The sequence below is a fragment of the Mastacembelus armatus genome, chromosome 10 (genome assembly GCF_900324485.2).
Source record: "Mastacembelus armatus chromosome 10, fMasArm1.2, whole genome shotgun sequence".
Classification (NCBI taxonomy): Eukaryota; Metazoa; Chordata; class Actinopteri; order Synbranchiformes; family Mastacembelidae; genus Mastacembelus; species Mastacembelus armatus.
The window spans coordinates 2986475-3005058 of record NC_046642.1 but is presented as its reverse complement, the minus strand read 5'-3'; the positions used below and the strand labels follow the sequence as shown (position 1 = coordinate 3005058).

At 45.8% G+C, this 18584-nt stretch overlaps 1 protein-coding gene across 1 annotated transcript; it reads right to left on the bottom strand.

Moving 5' to 3' along the window:
- Nucleotides 1–564: 564 nt before the first annotated feature.
- Nucleotides 565–16339, bottom strand: tgfbi (transforming growth factor, beta-induced). The gene is made up of 17 exons (XM_026331329.2): nucleotides 16127–16339; nucleotides 15605–15703; nucleotides 10395–10459; nucleotides 9991–10148; nucleotides 9552–9716; nucleotides 9166–9312; nucleotides 8949–9090; nucleotides 8628–8840; nucleotides 8405–8542; nucleotides 8081–8223; nucleotides 4822–4958; nucleotides 3539–3669; nucleotides 2163–2287; nucleotides 1976–2078; nucleotides 1721–1788; nucleotides 1323–1347; nucleotides 565–1244 (listed from the first exon to the last, which is right to left on the bottom strand). Exons 1-17 carry the CDS (start codon nucleotides 16231–16233, stop codon nucleotides 1183–1185), a joined length of 2028 nt encoding a protein of 675 aa, XP_026187114.1. The 5' UTR covers nucleotides 16234–16339; the 3' UTR covers nucleotides 565–1182.
- Between the last annotated feature and the right edge of the window lie 2245 nt (nucleotides 16340–18584).

The following is an 18584-nucleotide window of genomic DNA, read 5'->3' as shown; positions in this document are numbered from 1 at the left end:
CTGGAGAAAACCCACACAAGGACAGGGAGAACATGCAAACTCCACACAGAAAGGCCCCTGATGGGTTTCAAACCAGGAACCTTCTTGATGTGAGGCAGCAGTGCTAACCAATCTGAACTAGTCTGAATTTTCAAAGTGAGTGGTGATGATGTTGAACTGTAGGTTTAGTTTCTGTTGGTCATATCAAAAAAAAACTGTTTTTGGTTTTAATTAGGATGAGGAAGTTCATGTTGTTTTATTTAAAAACCAGAAAATACTGAAGTTTGTGTGTGTGTGTGCGCGCACAGTGTGTCACTCTCCCAGTGAGGCATTTACTGCTTCACATTAAACCCTGTAAAAAGGAGCTGTGTTTCAGTTGGACGCAGCTGCTGTTGACCTTACCTGGACTACATTAATCTTTCCTAGCGCTCATCCTCCCTCAGGGGCAGCGAGCGTGCACCGAGGAAGCGTGCGCAGACTGCAGATGATTTAAGTCGGCGTGACGGCTGTGACGCGTCGACGCTCCGCAGCCTTTTTACAGAGCTGAGGCTTTTATTCACAAAGAAGCACAGACCCAGCTCCACGTGTGTTTTCAGAGCTCACTTCAGCTTTATTTTACAAAAACACGAAGACAAAAGCTCCAGACAAGTCCAGGTCAGCACTTGTTGGAGCTGCAGGACACACAGAGCAGAAAAACACTTTACAAAAGTTTTAAACTTCAAACTTCAGAATGTGACATTTGGCCAAAACACGTTTCTTTTTACAGTACACAGAAAACAAAACACTTGTTTGGTCAAAAAAAATATAGAAGTAATAAAAAACATTTTCACAAACAGTATTTCTTCTTCTTCTGCTCACAAAAAATCCCCCTCAGACCCTCTCACACTGTTTTTTCTGTTTTTTTGTAAATCTGCCTTCAGCAAGTGGTTTTGACATTTCCCACAATGCCTGTGTGTACACAAACAGACAGGTGTGACAAGCTTCATGTTGACTATAAGACCCAGGAGTTTTCCTGCCGTTCGTGGACTCATTGTGTGATGGTGGATTTGGAGGCTGAACCTTAATTTTTTATTTTTTAACCTCAACAGCAGCAGTGTTCAAGATTTCAGGGGGATTTTTCCTTTAATATTTTGGCTCTCTGGAAACTTGTTCTGTTCTCCAGATGTTCTGGGGACTTCAGAGTCTGTTTCCTGTCCTCTGGTTTTACTGACTTTGGTTCATGGTCCTGCTGGAGCGACTCCGGATCACCTTCTGAAAAAGTTCGTCTGAAAAGACAGAAAAACCAGAGTGAGTTCACTGGAACCAGTCAGATCTCTGAGAGTTCATGGTTCAGACCCACTCACCGTTCCTGAAGCTCCTGGAATCTCCCTGTGAGGCACAAACAAGAACCCATAAAAACAAAAAGTCAGTCTTCAGATTCCTGCACCGTGAAGGTTTAATTACAGTTCTCACCACATTATGTCCCCTGGACGTGTCCCTATCACATCTCTGTCCTCAGACACATGTCCAGTTGTGTGATTTACCAGTGTCTAGAGGTGTCATGCATGGATGATGGGATTAAAAACCTGTTGGTCTTAAATGGCCACACAGGTTTTTTTCTTATATGAACAGAAATTATGTGTTTGCTGTTAAACCTCTTTAACAAATCAGAACCTGTTGCAGCAGGTAAAAAGACGTGTGGGACGCGGACACGTCCAGAGGACTAAGGGCTTCTTTGAGCAACCGGGGTTCAGTGTCTCACCCTTGAGGACGAGGCCGACCGGAGAGGAGCTGCAGGTCCGTCCGCCTGTTCTCTGTCCACCTTGGGAGCTGCACACAAACGAAGAACAGAGAGCAAAGCTTTAACCAGGTGTTACTGAAAGACCAATGTATGAACGGACTCTGACTAATAAACTGGGACTGTGAACATTTCAAAGCTGCACAAGGGGGAAGTGCAGTCACATCAAACCCCCAGAGTCCAGACAGTGTCCTTTTCTTTAAAGGGGACGGGACTCACGCAGTGGTTTGATGATGCTGTGGACTGCGTGGACGACTCCGTTCGTTGCCATCAGGTCTGTGGCGGCCACTGGGACCTTGTTGACGTAAACCGTGTAGTTCCGCTGAGACACAGGAGGGACAGCTGTCGTCAGTATGCTCAGTGTTTAAATAAAGTTATTCAAAATGAGGGAGGAGTGAGGACTGACCAGGCCGAGCTCCAGCTTGTCCCCTTGCAGACATTTGAGTCTGGTGTGGGATCCAAGTCCTCCGCTGACCAGCAGTCCTTCACCCAGGTGATACCTGAGCACATCTGTCAGCTCCTGACGGTTACCTGAGACACAGCACAGGGAAACATCATGTTGCTCACAGCTGTCTGCACACCTGGACGTAACCCGACACCTTGGTCTGCCTGCTCTGTCTCACACACATCGTCCCCTCAGTCAGAAACAGTCACTCAACATAAAGAACAGCTGTGTTACTGACTTGTCTTTGCCATAAACCTGGGAGGATATTTGTCTGATCCGAGGTCAGTTTGGTATTGTTCCTCCAGGCTTCAGTCCCTGCAGTGGTTTTACTCCACAACGTGAACACACCTTTAGGCTAATTCCAGGTTTTTCTCTTGACCAGCAGCCAATATGTTAATATCAGGCCTCACAGTCCAGCTTTATGAACCAGCTTCTGTTCAGACTCTCAGCTCAGAGAAACATTTAACCTCCAACCTCCACAGTTTGTGTCTGTCACGTCAGCGTTACCTGTTTCAGTATTTCCTTCCTTATAAAACATCTGCACAGCATTTTTTGTTTATCAGCTTATAGTCTTCATCTGTGCTGGAGCCTTTCTTGGTGTGTCTAAACCATGAACAAAAGAGCCCCCCCACCAATAAGCAGCTCCACGGTGCTCCTACAGGGGCCCTGTACCATGGTTGTTTTTGACAGGAGCCTGAGTCTGTCCTCATGTCTTTATTAGGCTGAAGCTGTTTGGATGTGCAGGGACTTTATATAAACCAGATTAACCAGACTGGTCCAGCAGGGTAAAGGATTTGGCTGACTCACATAAACACTTCTGAATGTTAAGCCCAAACAAGGAGCAGAAAGTCCCGAAGCTGAAGCCTACAGTAGCAGAGATAGATCAGGCTGCTGTGGTTCCATGTATTCTAAATCTGATTCTGACTGTGAACCTGAGTTCCTTTCCCTCCGCTGACCATCACCAGTTCAACACTGGGCTGTCAGCTGCTAAACAAAACCAACCAGCCACTTCTGCTCTTTGTAGCTCCTCGTCTAAATAACACAGATGTAAAACTGATGTTTCCCTCCAATAACTCTGCAGCACCGTCTCTGCAGAAGGAATGTTTTGGTCTACAAGTTCCTCTACTTGAGTCTCTGCGTTTCCTCCTCTACACTTGTGTGACAGCAGGAGTTACTGTGGACGTTCCTGTTTTCCATCCAGCAGGCGATGACTGTAGCTGCTGTCAGGACCAAACCATGTCACATTAACATGAAGCTCCATCCCTGTAATCAGCAGCACCTTTAAATCCTTTGTTTAAATACTTTGTTCTGATTTTACACAGATGGTTTTGACTCACGCATCAGTTTGTTGAGCTCGGCCTTCGGCAGGGCGTTGAAGGCGTCGTTGGTGGGAGCGAAGAAGGTGAGCGCCCCCTGCTGGTTCAATAGCTCTGTCATCCCTGCTGTCTGGATGGCACCAACCAGGAGGCTGAGGAGACAGGAAGTCTGTTTATGTCTTACACCTTTGCTGCATGGAGGGGTGGGAGCTTTTTTTTTGTGTTAATCAGAATGAACAGCAAACATGAGCCATGTGTGAACACAGAGAGCTCTGCAGGATTCACAGGTTTACCCAGGACTTGATGCAGTAAAGGGACAAGTGATCTGCACTAGAAAATATCCACATGTATCAAGGTCTGAGAAATCTAATATAAGCAAATGGCGAGACCAGTGAACTGATCCAAAAACTGCAGCTGCGGTCAATTATTTCATTAAAGGTCCATAAACAAAAACACTGAAGCTGATTTTCTTCAGTGTCATGAACCTCAGCCCAGTGTTCCCTCAGTTTGAGCTCTGGGTTTGGTCTCCACCACCTCCTGAGGGAAATCTCTGGCTCTTTAGCTGCTAAATGCGCCACTATGTTCACCAGCTGGTCTCTGACTGAGTCTGTCTGCTGTTTGCTGCTGAGCAGGTAGCGGACAGTGGCTTTTTACAGCTGCAGCTCTGGAAACAGCTGCTGAAACACCGAGTCATGGCTGCACCTTCCTGTCTCATGGAAACAACCTGCATGTTCTGTGCATCATTTGATGCATGTTGGCTGCTGTGCTGTAAAGAGCTTTAATTATGTTGTAAACTAATTCATCCCCCACTAACAAAGTGCCAGCAAGAGTTTGGTGGTTTACACTTTGGTTCGTGAATGCTGCTGCTTTAATGGATTAAGAAATTTAGAGCTCCTCAGGGAGAAGAGCCAGCCTGACTTCCTCCATAATTCTATAGCTGAAAGATTAAATAACAGCTGGGATTTTCATTTTCTGACTGATGGTTAGTGAACTCCCTGTTGGGGATTTCAGAGCCTAAGAAAACACAGATGAGGAGCTGAAGGAGTCTGGATCAGTTCTCCCTGCCTGGTTAAACCATTGCAGGATTTTATTCAAACTGCTCGACACTCAGCCTCAGAACAAACTGTTCCTGGAAGGACCCAGACAGGGACAAAACCTTCTTTCTTTTGTTCAGATGGCTGCAGTTTGATCTGCCACAGAGGTTTGGAGGAACATAATCTTCCTTCCTGATGAGATCTGGAACCTGTTAGTTTCTATCAGGTGGAACATGATATCATATCATATAAATAAAAGTATGTTCTCACCTGAAGCGGTCGTCTGCCTTCAGGACATCCATGATGGTTCCCATCGGTGGTGTGAGGACACTGTCCACAGTGAACATGGAGCCGAAACGTCCGGTCTTGTCGTGGGCAGCGATGCAGGCGTTCTCAATGCAGAGGTTCTACAGTCATACAGAAATAAAATCATGAGGGGATGCAGAGTCCAAGACAAGTGTTGCTGGAACACCTTGCAACAAAAAGACAAAAAGGCCTTGTTGGACTGACTAAATCCACCTCCAGTTACCAGGAAGAGTTCTGAGTGGTTCAGATCCAACATGTAGTTGATTATTTATTCATTATATACATTATATACATAAACACTATATACTGTCCCACTCTAATGTGCATTTTTATGCTGAGGACACTATTTTATACATCACAGCATCTTTAGCTGGTCACTGTAAATCTATGATCCACTTCTGATACTAAGCAGTTTTTGATTCTGCATACAAAATCACAAATATGGAATCAAACATCCTGTTTCTTTTCCAACCTTTTCTTGAAACCTGATGGAAAGTATCATGAGGTCATGGGCGAATCAAGACCTTTTTATATTTCTGCTTACAAGAACTTGACAGTCAGTCTCTGGACTCGACATCAGGTCCTGGATGGCAACCATTTTGTCAAACACACACAGCAGCCTGGCGTCTGGAAAGATTTAGCAGCCGTGGGAAGCAGGAAACTTCTTGTGGTCTGCAAAGTTCATTACTGTGGAGAAATGTGAGCCACCCACGAGTCCTGGACCTGAACCATGTGGAGGCACTGAGCAGCCCACCAGAGACAGCCTATCAGCCAGAGATGGCTGATCAGTACATGATCAATAACATGTCTCCTGGTCACACACGTGAAAAGATTTCACTTCGTTTGTTTACTGAACTTTAAAAGGGTTAATGATTGATTTTAAAGTACCAGAAATCATTTGGGAAACAGAGAATTATTGAGAGTCCAACAAACCAACACCAGTTTGAGAAAAGCTGCAGACGCTAACAAACCTGTGAATGTGGAAAGAAGCAGATGGATTCACCTTAAATGTTCTGACGACCCCAAACCTCATTCACAGCTGGTAAAAATAAAAGAACCAGGGCTGCAGTGAACTTTCAGTCATGATTTATGTCTCAATCTTTCCCATGATACATTGCTCATTCTTCCAGAAACAGGGAAAAATCTCCAATCTGCTGTTCGGTTTACTGTGATAGAAAAAGAAATAAATGTAGCACAGTGGAGAAGCCGACAGCAGCTTGGATAATCTCTGGCTGTATAAATGTCCACAGAGTGGCTCTGATGTTCAACTGTCCAATAAAAACACAGAACCTCACTCTGACTTCACACTTACTCAATATCAGGTTTCTGCCTGACTCTGCTGGGCCAACTCTACTGAGACAGCGGGGCAACCATGAGCTCTGGCTGAAAGCTCCTCTCCAAAGTTGGGCTGGTAGCTGCTGAGTTGACCACATGCGGCTCACGTCTAAAGATAAACTATGTGCTAGAAAGCTAAACTGTTACCTGAAAAACTATGTAAACTTAAAAAGGTGACAGGATGACCGGCCTGGGATGTGAGTCAGCTCCTAAAGTGTCCTGATAAAACAGGAGGAGTGAGACCTCTCCCTTAGGACTGAATGTGATCCATGGTCAGACTGTGGCTGATGATGAGAGCGCAGTCTGAGAAAGGCCCATCATCATCTTCTTCCTCCTTGTTAAAGCCTGGTGCCTACATTTCCCAAAATGCAGATGGACCTCTGACAGTTGGATGGGAGGTTGGGTGTGCTGATGCTGGTAAAGTGTCCTGTTTTCTAACTTTACACCCTCAGATACTTTCCATTCTCAAAACGTTCAGCACATCATGTTTCCACATCTGGAGTTGGCCTCCCTAACATCTGGAGTCTCCCACTGAGGGGAAAATCACTGGAGTTCCACTTAACCTGGACCCTCCATCTTTAATGTGAGCTCGTATTGTAGAAAAATGAATGTTCTCTGTGTCTCTAATAAACGGAGGTAGGTTCATCCTGTGATCTGTCACATGACCTCATCCAGTAACATCTGTATGAAGCTGCAGCATCAGCCTCAGCAGTGACAGTAATGATGCTGCAGTGCGGGACGTGCACGATAAAGTGTAATGTTTCCTCTCAGACGCATCATTAACTTAAAATATATAAACTTCACAGAGGAATCCAAAGATCCTGTCTGCCCTTCACACTCTGCACATACTCAGACAGAGAAGGAGCATTTGATGTGTGTTATTAATGAAAAGCAGAAACAAACTCAGTGACCTAACAAACTGAAGATGAAGAGGCAGAGACAACATTTATAGCCAATGATGACAGATGATCTGCCTGATCCGCCCGGCAACAGACGGCTCAAACTGGCTTCAAAATATTAAACTAAATAACGTCACTTTATTTCATGAGATCCAGCAGCAACATGTGGATCTACAGTCGATTCCTTCTGTCCTCGGCTCCAAACAGCGTCACAGCAAGAAAGAAGCCAACAATAAATCAGCCTCTAATAATGTGGAAAAAGTCTGAGTTCACTGGGGGAGAGGTTTCATGAATACAGTCAATAAAGAATTGATGATTTCCAGGAAAAATGAAACCCAGTGTGTCATTACAGACATGAGAGTGGTTTTCTTTCCCATGTCAGGAACAAATTAACAAGCGGCTCCATCAGAGGCAGCTGCTTCTTCTGACACACAGAATGAAACCACAGCAGTGTGGTGAGACCCAGCTGCTCCCAGCAGCATCATCCAGCATGTTCACCTGCAGCAGCCATGTGTTGGTTTATGCCACTCTATATTTCAACTCCGCTGCCATTTAAAGTAAAATAAACAAAGCTGACACATTATTGCATCAATATTAATGATCTAATCAGCGAGTCATTACTCATCTATATCATCTAACCCAGACTTTACCATCAGAACAGCTTTTCTGCAGAGAAGTACTATTCCTTTAGATACTGTAGGTACAATTCTCTGATAATACTTTTGTACTTGTAGCTCAGCAGGATTGTGAATGCAGGACTTTTATTTTACTCTTTTTACTCCATAGTTTTTGTTGTGCTGGTATTTTTCGTTGAGTAAATGATCTGAGTACTTCCTCCCCCTCTGAACCCAGCAGTCGTTGAGATATTTCAGTCTGGACCAACAGGTCAATAGAACCATCTGGACTTTAGTACTAAATCCTGCAGGAAACGCTACTCACACATCTACAATCTGAAACCTACAGGAGAGCCAGGGAACCAGAGTTCTTACATTTCTGTAGACAAACACTCTGAGTTTGAGGCCTCCCACTGTCTCCAGCTCTTGACCGTGATACAGAGACTTTGAGGACATCTGCTCCTTCAGGATGTGGTTGGCCATCAGCTTCTTCATATCAGGAGTCATTGTCAGACTACCTGTGGGACACACAGACAGGTAAGACATTAGAAACAGTCTGTAAACACATGGAGAGGTAAATACATTATAAAAACTTTATTCTCCCTGTTTTATTTAAGCCATAAACTAAACTAACCCTGATAGATGCTAATGGTGGTGTCAGACCTGATCCCTGGAGGCCAAAGGTCAAGCGTGTGTTACCTCTAAAGGCGTCGTCCAGAGGTGCCAGCATTGTCAAAGCCTCAGAGCCTGTTAGGTGAGGGCTCAGACCGGCTTCAACAAACAGCCTGGTAGCAGTGGCGACAGACGAACCTTCGGCCAGCTCCAGGAGCGTTTTAGCTGGAAAACACAGGAGAGCAACATGAGATCATCGATTCTCCACATTCAGACTGTGTTTACTTTAGTTCTTAAACATCTCTAGTACCTGAGTCAGGGATGAGCAGCTCGTTGATGTAGTGGACAACCCCATTGGTTCCCAGCTGGTCCTTCTTGGTGATGATGGCCTTCCCGTTCAGAGTCATCTGGTCTCCGTCACAGCCGACCTCAAGCGTGGTGCCCTGCAGAGTCTCCATTGGGGTCCCTGACACGATCGACTCTGCACACTGCATCTGCTTCAGGATGTGGTAGTTCAGCAAGTCTGGGGGGCAGAAGAGCATTTACTTCACACTTCATCCAGTTTGTCTCTGGACTAACGTTAAACAGACGGTAATGAGCTGTACAGGTAACACAGTGATGACCAGGTCACCTCTCAGAGCTACAGGGTCTGCCAGGATCCTATTCAGGGTCTCTGGAGGGATCTTCTCGAAGGCCTCGTTGGTGGGAGCAAAGATGGTGTACTGACCCTCGTTCTCTAGCATGGTGGTCAGACCTGCGGCAGCAATGGCCGTCTGAAGCACAGAGAGGAAGTCAGTGCCTGAAAAACAGAAATCAGATCCTCTTGATTGAACTATTGATGTACTCACCCGCAGCGTCTCCAGGTCGTCCTCAACATCGATGAGCGTTTGCACATTGTTGGAGATGGCAGTGATGACACGGTCAACCACGTGCACGATGCCGTTGGTGGCGTGTTGGTCGGGTTTGATCAGACGACCGCAGTTCACCGTCACAACCTGAGGAGACGAGGAAGAGGAAGAGTCTGTGAATGTCCAGAGTTACTGATCAGATCAATGGAGCCTCACTGGAACTTCACTAGAGCCTCACTAGATCCTCACTAGAGCCGCACTGGACCCCTTACTGGAGCCTCACTGGAGCTTAATTTTGCTGACCCCTCTGCCGTAATGGTGGATATAATGTGTGTTACAGTGTATGTTACAGTGTATTATGGTGTGTGTCAGTGTGTGTCACTGACCCCGTTGCTGTAGTGGTGGATGTGGACGTGGAAGCCCTGGTACATGGAGGCGAAGGACGATCCGTGTCTCAGCTCCTCGGAGGTCAGTCGCCGGTTCACCATGTGGTAGTGCAAAGCGTTCAACAGCTCGATGTTCACGTTGCTCACTAGAGCGTCCAGGATTTCCTGCAACACAACAAGCCACAGTGAGTCAGTGTCATCACCACCAAATCTGTGAAATGTTCACTTTTCATACATAACGCCTTAAAATGTAAGTAAAGTATGTCACTGCAGGCAAAGAGACAAAAGTGTGTCCTGATTTGTTGATTGTTCCAGTTAATGTTAAAAAGAGTCTGTCGCTGTAGGAAATGCTACATTTGTTAGGAACTATTTTCAGTAGTGGATTAAGCCACACTGGGTGCAGCAGTGAGGATTTCTTGTAGTATTTTGTGGGACTGACTGTGGGCAGGGCGGCCCAGGCCTTGTCGCTGGGAGCAAAAAAGGTGAAGCTTCCTGGCCCTTCAATCTCGTCCCTCAGTTTGGCGCGATCAGAGTACAACTGAGTGGTGGTGGCTCCGACTCCGCCCAGAGTGTTGTAGATGTTCATCAGAGGCAGCGCTGCAATGACACACAGACACACTGAACAAACTCCAAACCGATAACTTGTCAGCAACAACTAAATTAACAGACTAACTAACTATGTTCCTGATTAGCTCTGATGTGATGTAATTCATGTGCAGCAAGTGGATTCATTTACATTATTAATTTTCATTTTGCTGTAAAATAAAATGTAATAAAAAGTCAGTCCTGCTGTTTATGCTGTGCAGGTGCTGTGTTGTGTGTCAGGGGGGTCAGAGGTTGTACCGGCAGGACAGCCCTTCTCTCCAGGAATCCTCTCATAACCTGGACAGCACTCATAGGTGGTCATCCTGCAGCAAAACAAGACACAGGAGGACACGTGAAGAGGTTTTTCTTCTTCTCCTCTTCTATCTACCCGACCTCAGAGACCCTCCACTTCCTGTCTGCTTTCTGTGCTGTGCCATGCAGAAGCCAACAGCCTCAGGTGGAAATACCAAGCATCTTTCTGTGAAACTCAGAACCTCATAACGTCTGTGATGTTTCTGCTTCAGGGGACACATAAATTCCTGTCTGAGTAAAGTGGTGCTAATAAAGTTATACGCACAATAACAGACAGTGAGAAACGACATGTCGCCCAGACTGTTTCCATGACCTCAGACTCACACACCTTCTCTGTTTACATGCCACTAAACACTGTGATCCAGAGGAAAAGGTCCCGAGAGCTCAAGTCCATACTTAGGACTCTGCTAAACTGAACGTGGATTGTAATATCAGTCACGGAGATCCATCCAGGAGCAGGTATCCGATGTGTCACAGTGAAATGTGACAATGACAGGAGGCACGAACGTTACACTGCCCACAACTTTGGTTAGACTGTGGAACAAAGACCCTCAGAGAGTAGAGCCGACTGTAAACTCACACTGGGTTCATTTAGAACGCCTGCACACACAGGACGGACTGACTGTAACCTCAAACCAATCAAATCCTGATCACGCTCCTACAGCTGGACCACAGCTGGATTAAATGCCTGCTAACACATGTCGTGCTGCTGCTTCGTGCTGCTAGCAGCCACGCTGGCCTGTGTCCTGCCGTCTCTGATAACAGAATGCACTGAACAAACATGGTTTTTGTGCAGGCTGCACAGGAAGTGCTCATCAAACTTGCAGTGCTGTAGTTTTTCTGACTGACGTCTTTATTAAAGCAGCTGTGTCTGTGCTGACACCGAAGATTTTTCATGTCCCACTACAGAAATAAACATTTCACATGGTTTATGAGGATTTGTCTGCGACCATATGAAGCCCCAGAGCTCCGTCCAGGTCCAGCACATGTGGGCTGTAATGGAGTGTGTAGGCCGATCGGGGCCCTTCATGACTTCATGTAGAGATTTCCATAATAAATGTGTCCGTCAGCCATCTGGGCTCATTAAGCTCATTTCCTTGGAGAGAAGAAAAATGTGCAACCAGACCAGACGCCTGATAGGGGACCCACAGCCAGAAAAACACTCCATCACCAGGAGCCTCCACAGAGCACCACACTTCCTGTTTACTACAAAATAAAATGACTTTAAGAGATAATCTTTCTCCATTGAGTTTATAATTAACATAAAAACTTCCTCTGCCACCACAAAAAACAGAAAATACAGAAATCATGAGAGGCTGATCTCACACAGAGAGCATTCATCTTGGGACCTGGTTTTCACCCCCAGCCCTGCAGGATGAGGAAGGAAACCACCAAACTATGACCATGAGGCTGAGGAGCCAACCAGCCAGGCTGGGCAGGGCTTGAAGTAAGGATGAACCCAGATCGAGGACTTTACAGTAGAGGAGCTCCTGTTTCTTCTAAAGAGCAGGAAAAAACACAGCGTCCCCATTTCCAGGTCCTGTACCCAGGATACAAGAGACTGCACCTGGGAGAGAGCTGGTGCTTTTGCTTGAATCAGGATTAAACATGTGTTCCATTCTCGTGACAAATTGACAAATGTGGACAATAGCTGCACTTTATTCTACTATATGTAGACAGTAAGGAGATTTTAAGTGTGGTCCAGGTCTGAAGTGTCCCTGTGTCCATTAGCAGCGGCTTCGTTAATAAAACACAATGAAATGAGAGGAGACAGTTAAAGGCAAACTCCTGCAGCTGCTTATCGCAGCAGCGGGAGAATGTAACCAGATCAGCTACTGACTGTGCACACACGGGACTGATTATCAGACCCGATGGAAACTTAACTCCTGTTTGTTACCCACATAAACAAAGATGGCTGCCGTGGATCTCTGACAAAACAAAGAGAGGGAGGTTGCAGTAATTCAGCCACTGGAAGAAAACCTTCCAAAAACACCCAGCAGAGAAGAACTCTGCCTCACTGCCTAACTGGAGCCTGGATGCTGCAGCAGAGCATCGTCCCTTACATTCATTAGGTTTCCTGGTTCAGTCAAGCATGAGGTTGCCCCAAACCAAGCCCTGAGAGAAGCTGGACAACAGTGAAAAAACTTTTCCTGAGATGCTGAGTAAGAAGTTGTTCAGAGACAAATAAGTCCACGCTGACGACAGAGAAGAGCTTTGGTTTGAAAGATCCAGCAGTCTGCGACCACACAGGTCTTCCTGGGGACCACAATTCAAATCAAGTCAATATAAACTGTTATACAAGAATACACTAAAAACGCTATAATAATAAAATGTCAAAATAAACATCTAGAAACTCATCAAGAGTTCATGAACCAAAAAACGGCATCACAGTGATACAGGTACATGATCAGAGGAGAAGTGTACCCTCAGTTAAATGCCTCCTAAACTGTTTCTTAAAATAAAAAATACTTTTCTGTTGTTTTATGTAGGTAAATTATTCAGAACCTTAAAAGACCTGTAAACTAATGAGCCTTAGTTAGTTAAATTAAGTTGACAGCTATGACAGGTCTGATGCATTTGGGTCAAATATACTAAATCATCACTTAAAAAATGGGGAATTCCCAAAAGTAAAACTTTCCACAAAACAGCTAATATAAAAAAAATCTCCACAAAACCCCTCAACCAGAGGACAAAGGCAGGACTGTACAACCCCCTCCCAAAAAACCCTTCCCCCCCTCGACCATGAGTGTAAATCTAATGAAATGGACAGAGCTGAAGGATTTGTGCCTCATGTCCTCGAACAGCTTCACTTCCTCCAAACATGCACAGAAAGTCTCACTTCCTGTTTTCAGCTTCCTGCCCTGAGCTGAAAGAATCTATGGGAATCGAACTGTGACGAGGTTAAAGCTGCGTTCGCACACACACGTTGTTCTCATTAGACGACTGAGGAACATCTGAACACAACGTGCTGCACAATCAGACACATGCAGAGAAAAGAGAAGAGAAGAGCAGACTCAGGACAGAGAGAACAGGTCGTCAGGACGGAGACAAAAGAAACATGAAGTGATGGGACAAATAAACAGAAAAATGAAGAAGAGAAAATAAGAGAAGTAAGTCGTCTCCATGGTGACGGATGAATCATTTCAACTGAAAATGCTTAAGTGGCCATTTCCATGGAAAATAAAAATACTGAGAGGAGCACTCAGGAAGTTCAGTTACCAATCGTTGAAGCGGACACATGGTTTTTGGATAAAGGAAGAAGCCTGCTCACTGAACTCATCGGTCTGACAATTAAACCACAGCAGGGACACAGGCCAGTTTCACCTGGTGACCTCACCTGTCGACTACACCTGCTGACCACACCTGGTGACCATATCTAATGACTTCACCTGGCGACTACACCTGGTGACCATATCTAATGACTTCACCTGGCGACTACACCTGGTGACCATATCTAATGACTTCACCTGGCGACCATATCTAATGACCTTACCTGCTGACCACACCTGGTGACAGTGTCCCGAACTGGACTGGACTGAGTGTCGAGCGCTGACTGTGTAAATAAACGCAGCGCACTGTGGCTCAACAGTATTTTCCAGAGGACACAGCTCTACAGCTGCTGGCGAGGATCAGACTCCTGTTCATTTCTGAGGGAGGCCTGGTTGTCGTCAGACTGAAGACATTTGGCTTTTGTGTTGTCATCTGTTCGTGTTGTGTCAGAAAGTCGCAGCTCCGACCCTAAGTGGACAGACGGACTCGGCTGCAGCAGCTGATTCTAAAACCCAACGACACTTTGACCCGTGATGGAGCTAAAACCTGGCCCTGTACAAACATGTTTGATCTGTGCAGCAGTTTTACAAACAGCTTCGGTCCTCTCTCTTCATTTCCCTTCATCCTGGCTCTGTCTTGCTCCAAGCTCTGCGGGGACACAGGGAGCTGTGTCTTACTCAAGAATGTGCTTACATAAAGAGCTGTGGAGGATTCAGCTCTGCTGCAGCGAGCACAGACACATTCTTCAGCTCACTGCTCAACACGCCGCGTCAGACTGGGAACGGGCTGGAAGGTTTCAGGTGATTATCACATTTACAAGAGGAACAAACACTTTACTGCTCCGACACACAGCTGGTCCTCTGGCCGCCGCGGCCTCATCAACACAGTGTCTGAGTGGAGGTTCTGTGTTTTCCCACAAACTCAAGGCTGCCAGTGTCACATCCTTCACCTCAGTGTCAAACCAGTGCAGGGAAAGTACACAAGGTTCAGCAGGACAAGGCACAGCCCTGTGAGCTCGGACTCAAACACCCTTTCAAAGCCCAGAGATGAAATATGGTTTGTTTGGTTTCTCAGCACCCCCCATGTTTGGAGACATGAGGTTTTCAGCTGAGACACGTTCAGAAAAGAAAAAGTGACAAATCAGTGATAAACCAGTAAAAAAAAACAGTAGTACACCAGTCAGATAAACACGGGGCTTTAAGCTGATGAGGGTAAATTAAAGTAATTGTAAAGTAATTTTCTGAAGTACTGTACTTAAGTACACATTTGTACTTTACTTGAATATTTCATTTGATACTTGTACTGCAGTACAATGACGTGACAGCCCTGTCTGTCCAGTGAAAACCCGTTTTCTAACTTATCGTTTAAAAACCTCAGACTTTGCTGATGCCTCTAAACTGAAAACACGTCATGACGCTGCAGCTGTTGAGACGAGCCCAGTACTGCAGATTACTGCTGTTTGAACAGTGTGAGCACAGTCTGACACACGGGGCCTGAACAGCAACACTAAAAGTGTTGATGCATCAACAGTGGACACATACAAACACCCTCAGTGTCAGATTAACACTCAACAGTTGGTTTAACACTAAAGTGTTTTTGCTGGGCAGGATAACACAACTTCCACCCCCAGTCCCTGAACACAGCACAGGGTCAGTGGTGCAGTGTGTAGCAAACAGCTGCGCCTGCAGGTTCTGAAAAACTGACTCTCAGGTCCAGGCTGATCCTTCCTTCAGTTCTATAAGAGGTGAGGACATTCCCCCGACCACTAACCACGGACTCCGGACACAAACACAAACTGTGTCTACACATCGTGTCTATACTCTTCAGCAAGATTCCCAAAGCTGATGTTACAGGTTTACAGAGAGTTTCCTCTCCGTCACACTCACGTGGGTTTTCCGCAGATCTTGCGATGGTACCATTGTTTGCAGTTGGTGAAATATTTCTTATCGCTGCCAATAATCTGCTGCATGGCACAAACGTTTGGCCTGAAAGAGAAGAGACACAGAGGGGATTAAACTGCAGGAGCAGACAGACGCTGCCACAGCTGCACAGATGTTACTAGATGTCACCTGAAACACACCTGACTCAGCAATAGAGACAAAGACGGATATAAAGTGCAAACATAGAAATATGTCTTATTTTCACAGCTCAGGCCGTAAATCCGTCTGTGTCGTTGTTTGTGCTTCACTTCCATCTGGTCATGATCACATGCAGCTGTTTTCAGTCTGAACACATGCAGCTGCAAACAGCTGCACAGGTAGGACACATTTCATGACCGCAACAATCTGTTTGAATCTGTTTCCATCAGTCAGTTTTATCAACAATAATAATAAACAGCGATATAATAACAGATTCACCGTCAGCACCATCGAACTCATATTAACCCGGTTCCGAGCGGGACCACTTACCCTTGCTGCCGGCCTCGGATCCGGCTGTGCTGCAGGACCGCCTGATATGGAGACCGGGCCGCGCACACGGCCAGGACCAGGGCCAGGACCAGCGCACACACGTTCATCTTCACGTCTGACCTAAAGAGCGTAAACCCTGCAGCTGCTCAGTCTTTCTGCTTCTGCTTACTGTGTCTCCGCAGCCCGCGGTCCCCCCAGGACCCGGGACCGACCAGATTTATAGACCGGAGCGAGGCGGGGCAGAGGAGGGGCCAGAGACAAGACTCCAGGAAGAAAAACTAGAGGTCTTTGTGAGGAAAATAATAAAAGCAGCAGTAATCCACCACAGGCCAGATATTAGAACAATCCCTGAGAAATAAAAAAGCTAAAGAAACATTATCAACAGCACTTTTCTACACTCAAACAACATCTTCCTGTTGTTTAGTCCCTTCAAACTGGAACTGCTGACAGTTTAATCCTCCAGGTTTTATGTGGTCATCATATGTTTGTCTTGTAAAATACAAACTAAACACAACAGGTCATCAGAAAAATAAAGTTTTACTCAGAGTAGAAGAGGAGAGGAAGCAGTGTTTTGAAGTGGAAATGTTCATGTACCATATTCTGAGACCAGGTCCAGACAAGAGTCCCGGACACCGGCTCAGATCCACAGGAGTTCTTTCTGAACGTCACAAGGACCAAGCGGTCTCAGTCCAGGAGACAGAGTCTGAGTTCAGTGTCTCAATAAAAACCAGACTGTGTCCTCTGACGTCCCCCCACTGAGTCCTGATGGTTTTAGCAGATTTCCTCTGAGCCATGTCTCCTGCTCTACAACGCAGAAGCCAAACAAAGGCTGAGTGTGTACCTCCAGCAGTTGAATCAGATAAATCAGATCAGGGATCCAGTTGAGAAGACGTGGCCCTGACCTCAGACACCAAACAAACTCAGTGAGACAGAACCACTGCAGCGTGAAGTGACTGCAACACGACAGAACACAGGGAGCTGCCTCTGTATTTAAGCTGTACCTGCAGACTGAACTCATCACCACTGATGTTCCAGACACCTTCTCCTGTAGTTTCACATTTTACATGACACATCACACGTCACACGTCCTCGTCATGTGATGTGATAGAAGTGTCCTGGGGGGCACCACGTCCCTGGTTCTACTCCTACTGGGCTAAACGTTCCCTTTGCCGTCCAACAACCACATGACAAACGACGAGCATGTGACCTATCACCTGTTTTCATCTGTGATGTCTCGTCAAAACAGCACGACCCTTCAGTGTTTTCTGTCTCGTGTCCCAACAGAGACATGTGAATAAAGAGTTTGAAATGGGATAAAGTTCTGTGTGAATTAAAAACATGACTCGTGAACGTCTGTGAGCAGTGAAACAGCACAGAGTCAGGGAGAGGAGCTGTTTGCTGTCTTTATTACCTCTGAAATGAGGAACATGCCAACACCGATGGACTAATCGCAAGAAATCATCTCCTTCAGTTCATTTCCTCTCCTCCTCCGATCCGGGTTTGTTCATATGTCACACAGATCCTGATTGGACCTTTGAAAAGGTGATTTGATGCTGGATTTCTGCAGAAAGATGAATTCTTTCTGCCTTCATGTTCTGATGATAAAATCTGACATGGAAAATGAAAAGCAGCTGTTGCACAGAGCTCCATTCAAGAAGAAAATCTCAAAGCTGGAGGTGAAGCGATAAACACAAACATGGAAACTTCCTGAACTACCGCTGCCGCACAACCGCTCAGGTTTACATAAACGTGTGGTCTGTGGAGTCATTTCCACTTTAAATCACAGCTGTCTCGTTCAGTCAGCTCAACCCTGACAGCAGCAGCACAGAGGGAGGAGTGAGTGCAGACTGTTAACACGGTCAGAGGGAAACCTCTTTAGAAATACATTTCAAAATAACAACAAGCAAACCTAACCCCAGCTAGAACCCTTAAACATCTAAACCCCCCAAACCCAGCAGCAGAACTCTCCCCTGCATCCATCACTATTCCCATGTTTATGTGACTGTTCAGCCTGCAGAGCAAAGGTCAGTCTGAATGAGACATGAGTTGTTTTATCTGAGGGCGAACCGAACACACCTCACTCACCGGACGATGATTTCACCAAAAACAACAGGTCAGCAACTTTTTCTGCACATTTTAAGGAAAGTCATCTGGAAAAACTTGTTAAACTCTTATTGTTTCAGAACTTCTGTATTTTTTCTTTCCAGGGTTTTGTTTGTAATACTCAGTGCTTTGTGTTGAGGGATAAATGAATTTACTTCACAGACTTCACCGTGACATAGACGTGGGTGTCGTCAGCATAAAGGAAGAGATGGAAAAAGTCGGCCTTGGCTCACCACAGACAATTTGTGGGCTGGAGAGACATGAGTCCTGGTGAGATGAAGTCATCCCTCTGAGGATGAGACACAAAGAAAGTAAAGTCTCTCAGCTGCTGAGAGTCTGTTCTATGTCTGAGAGA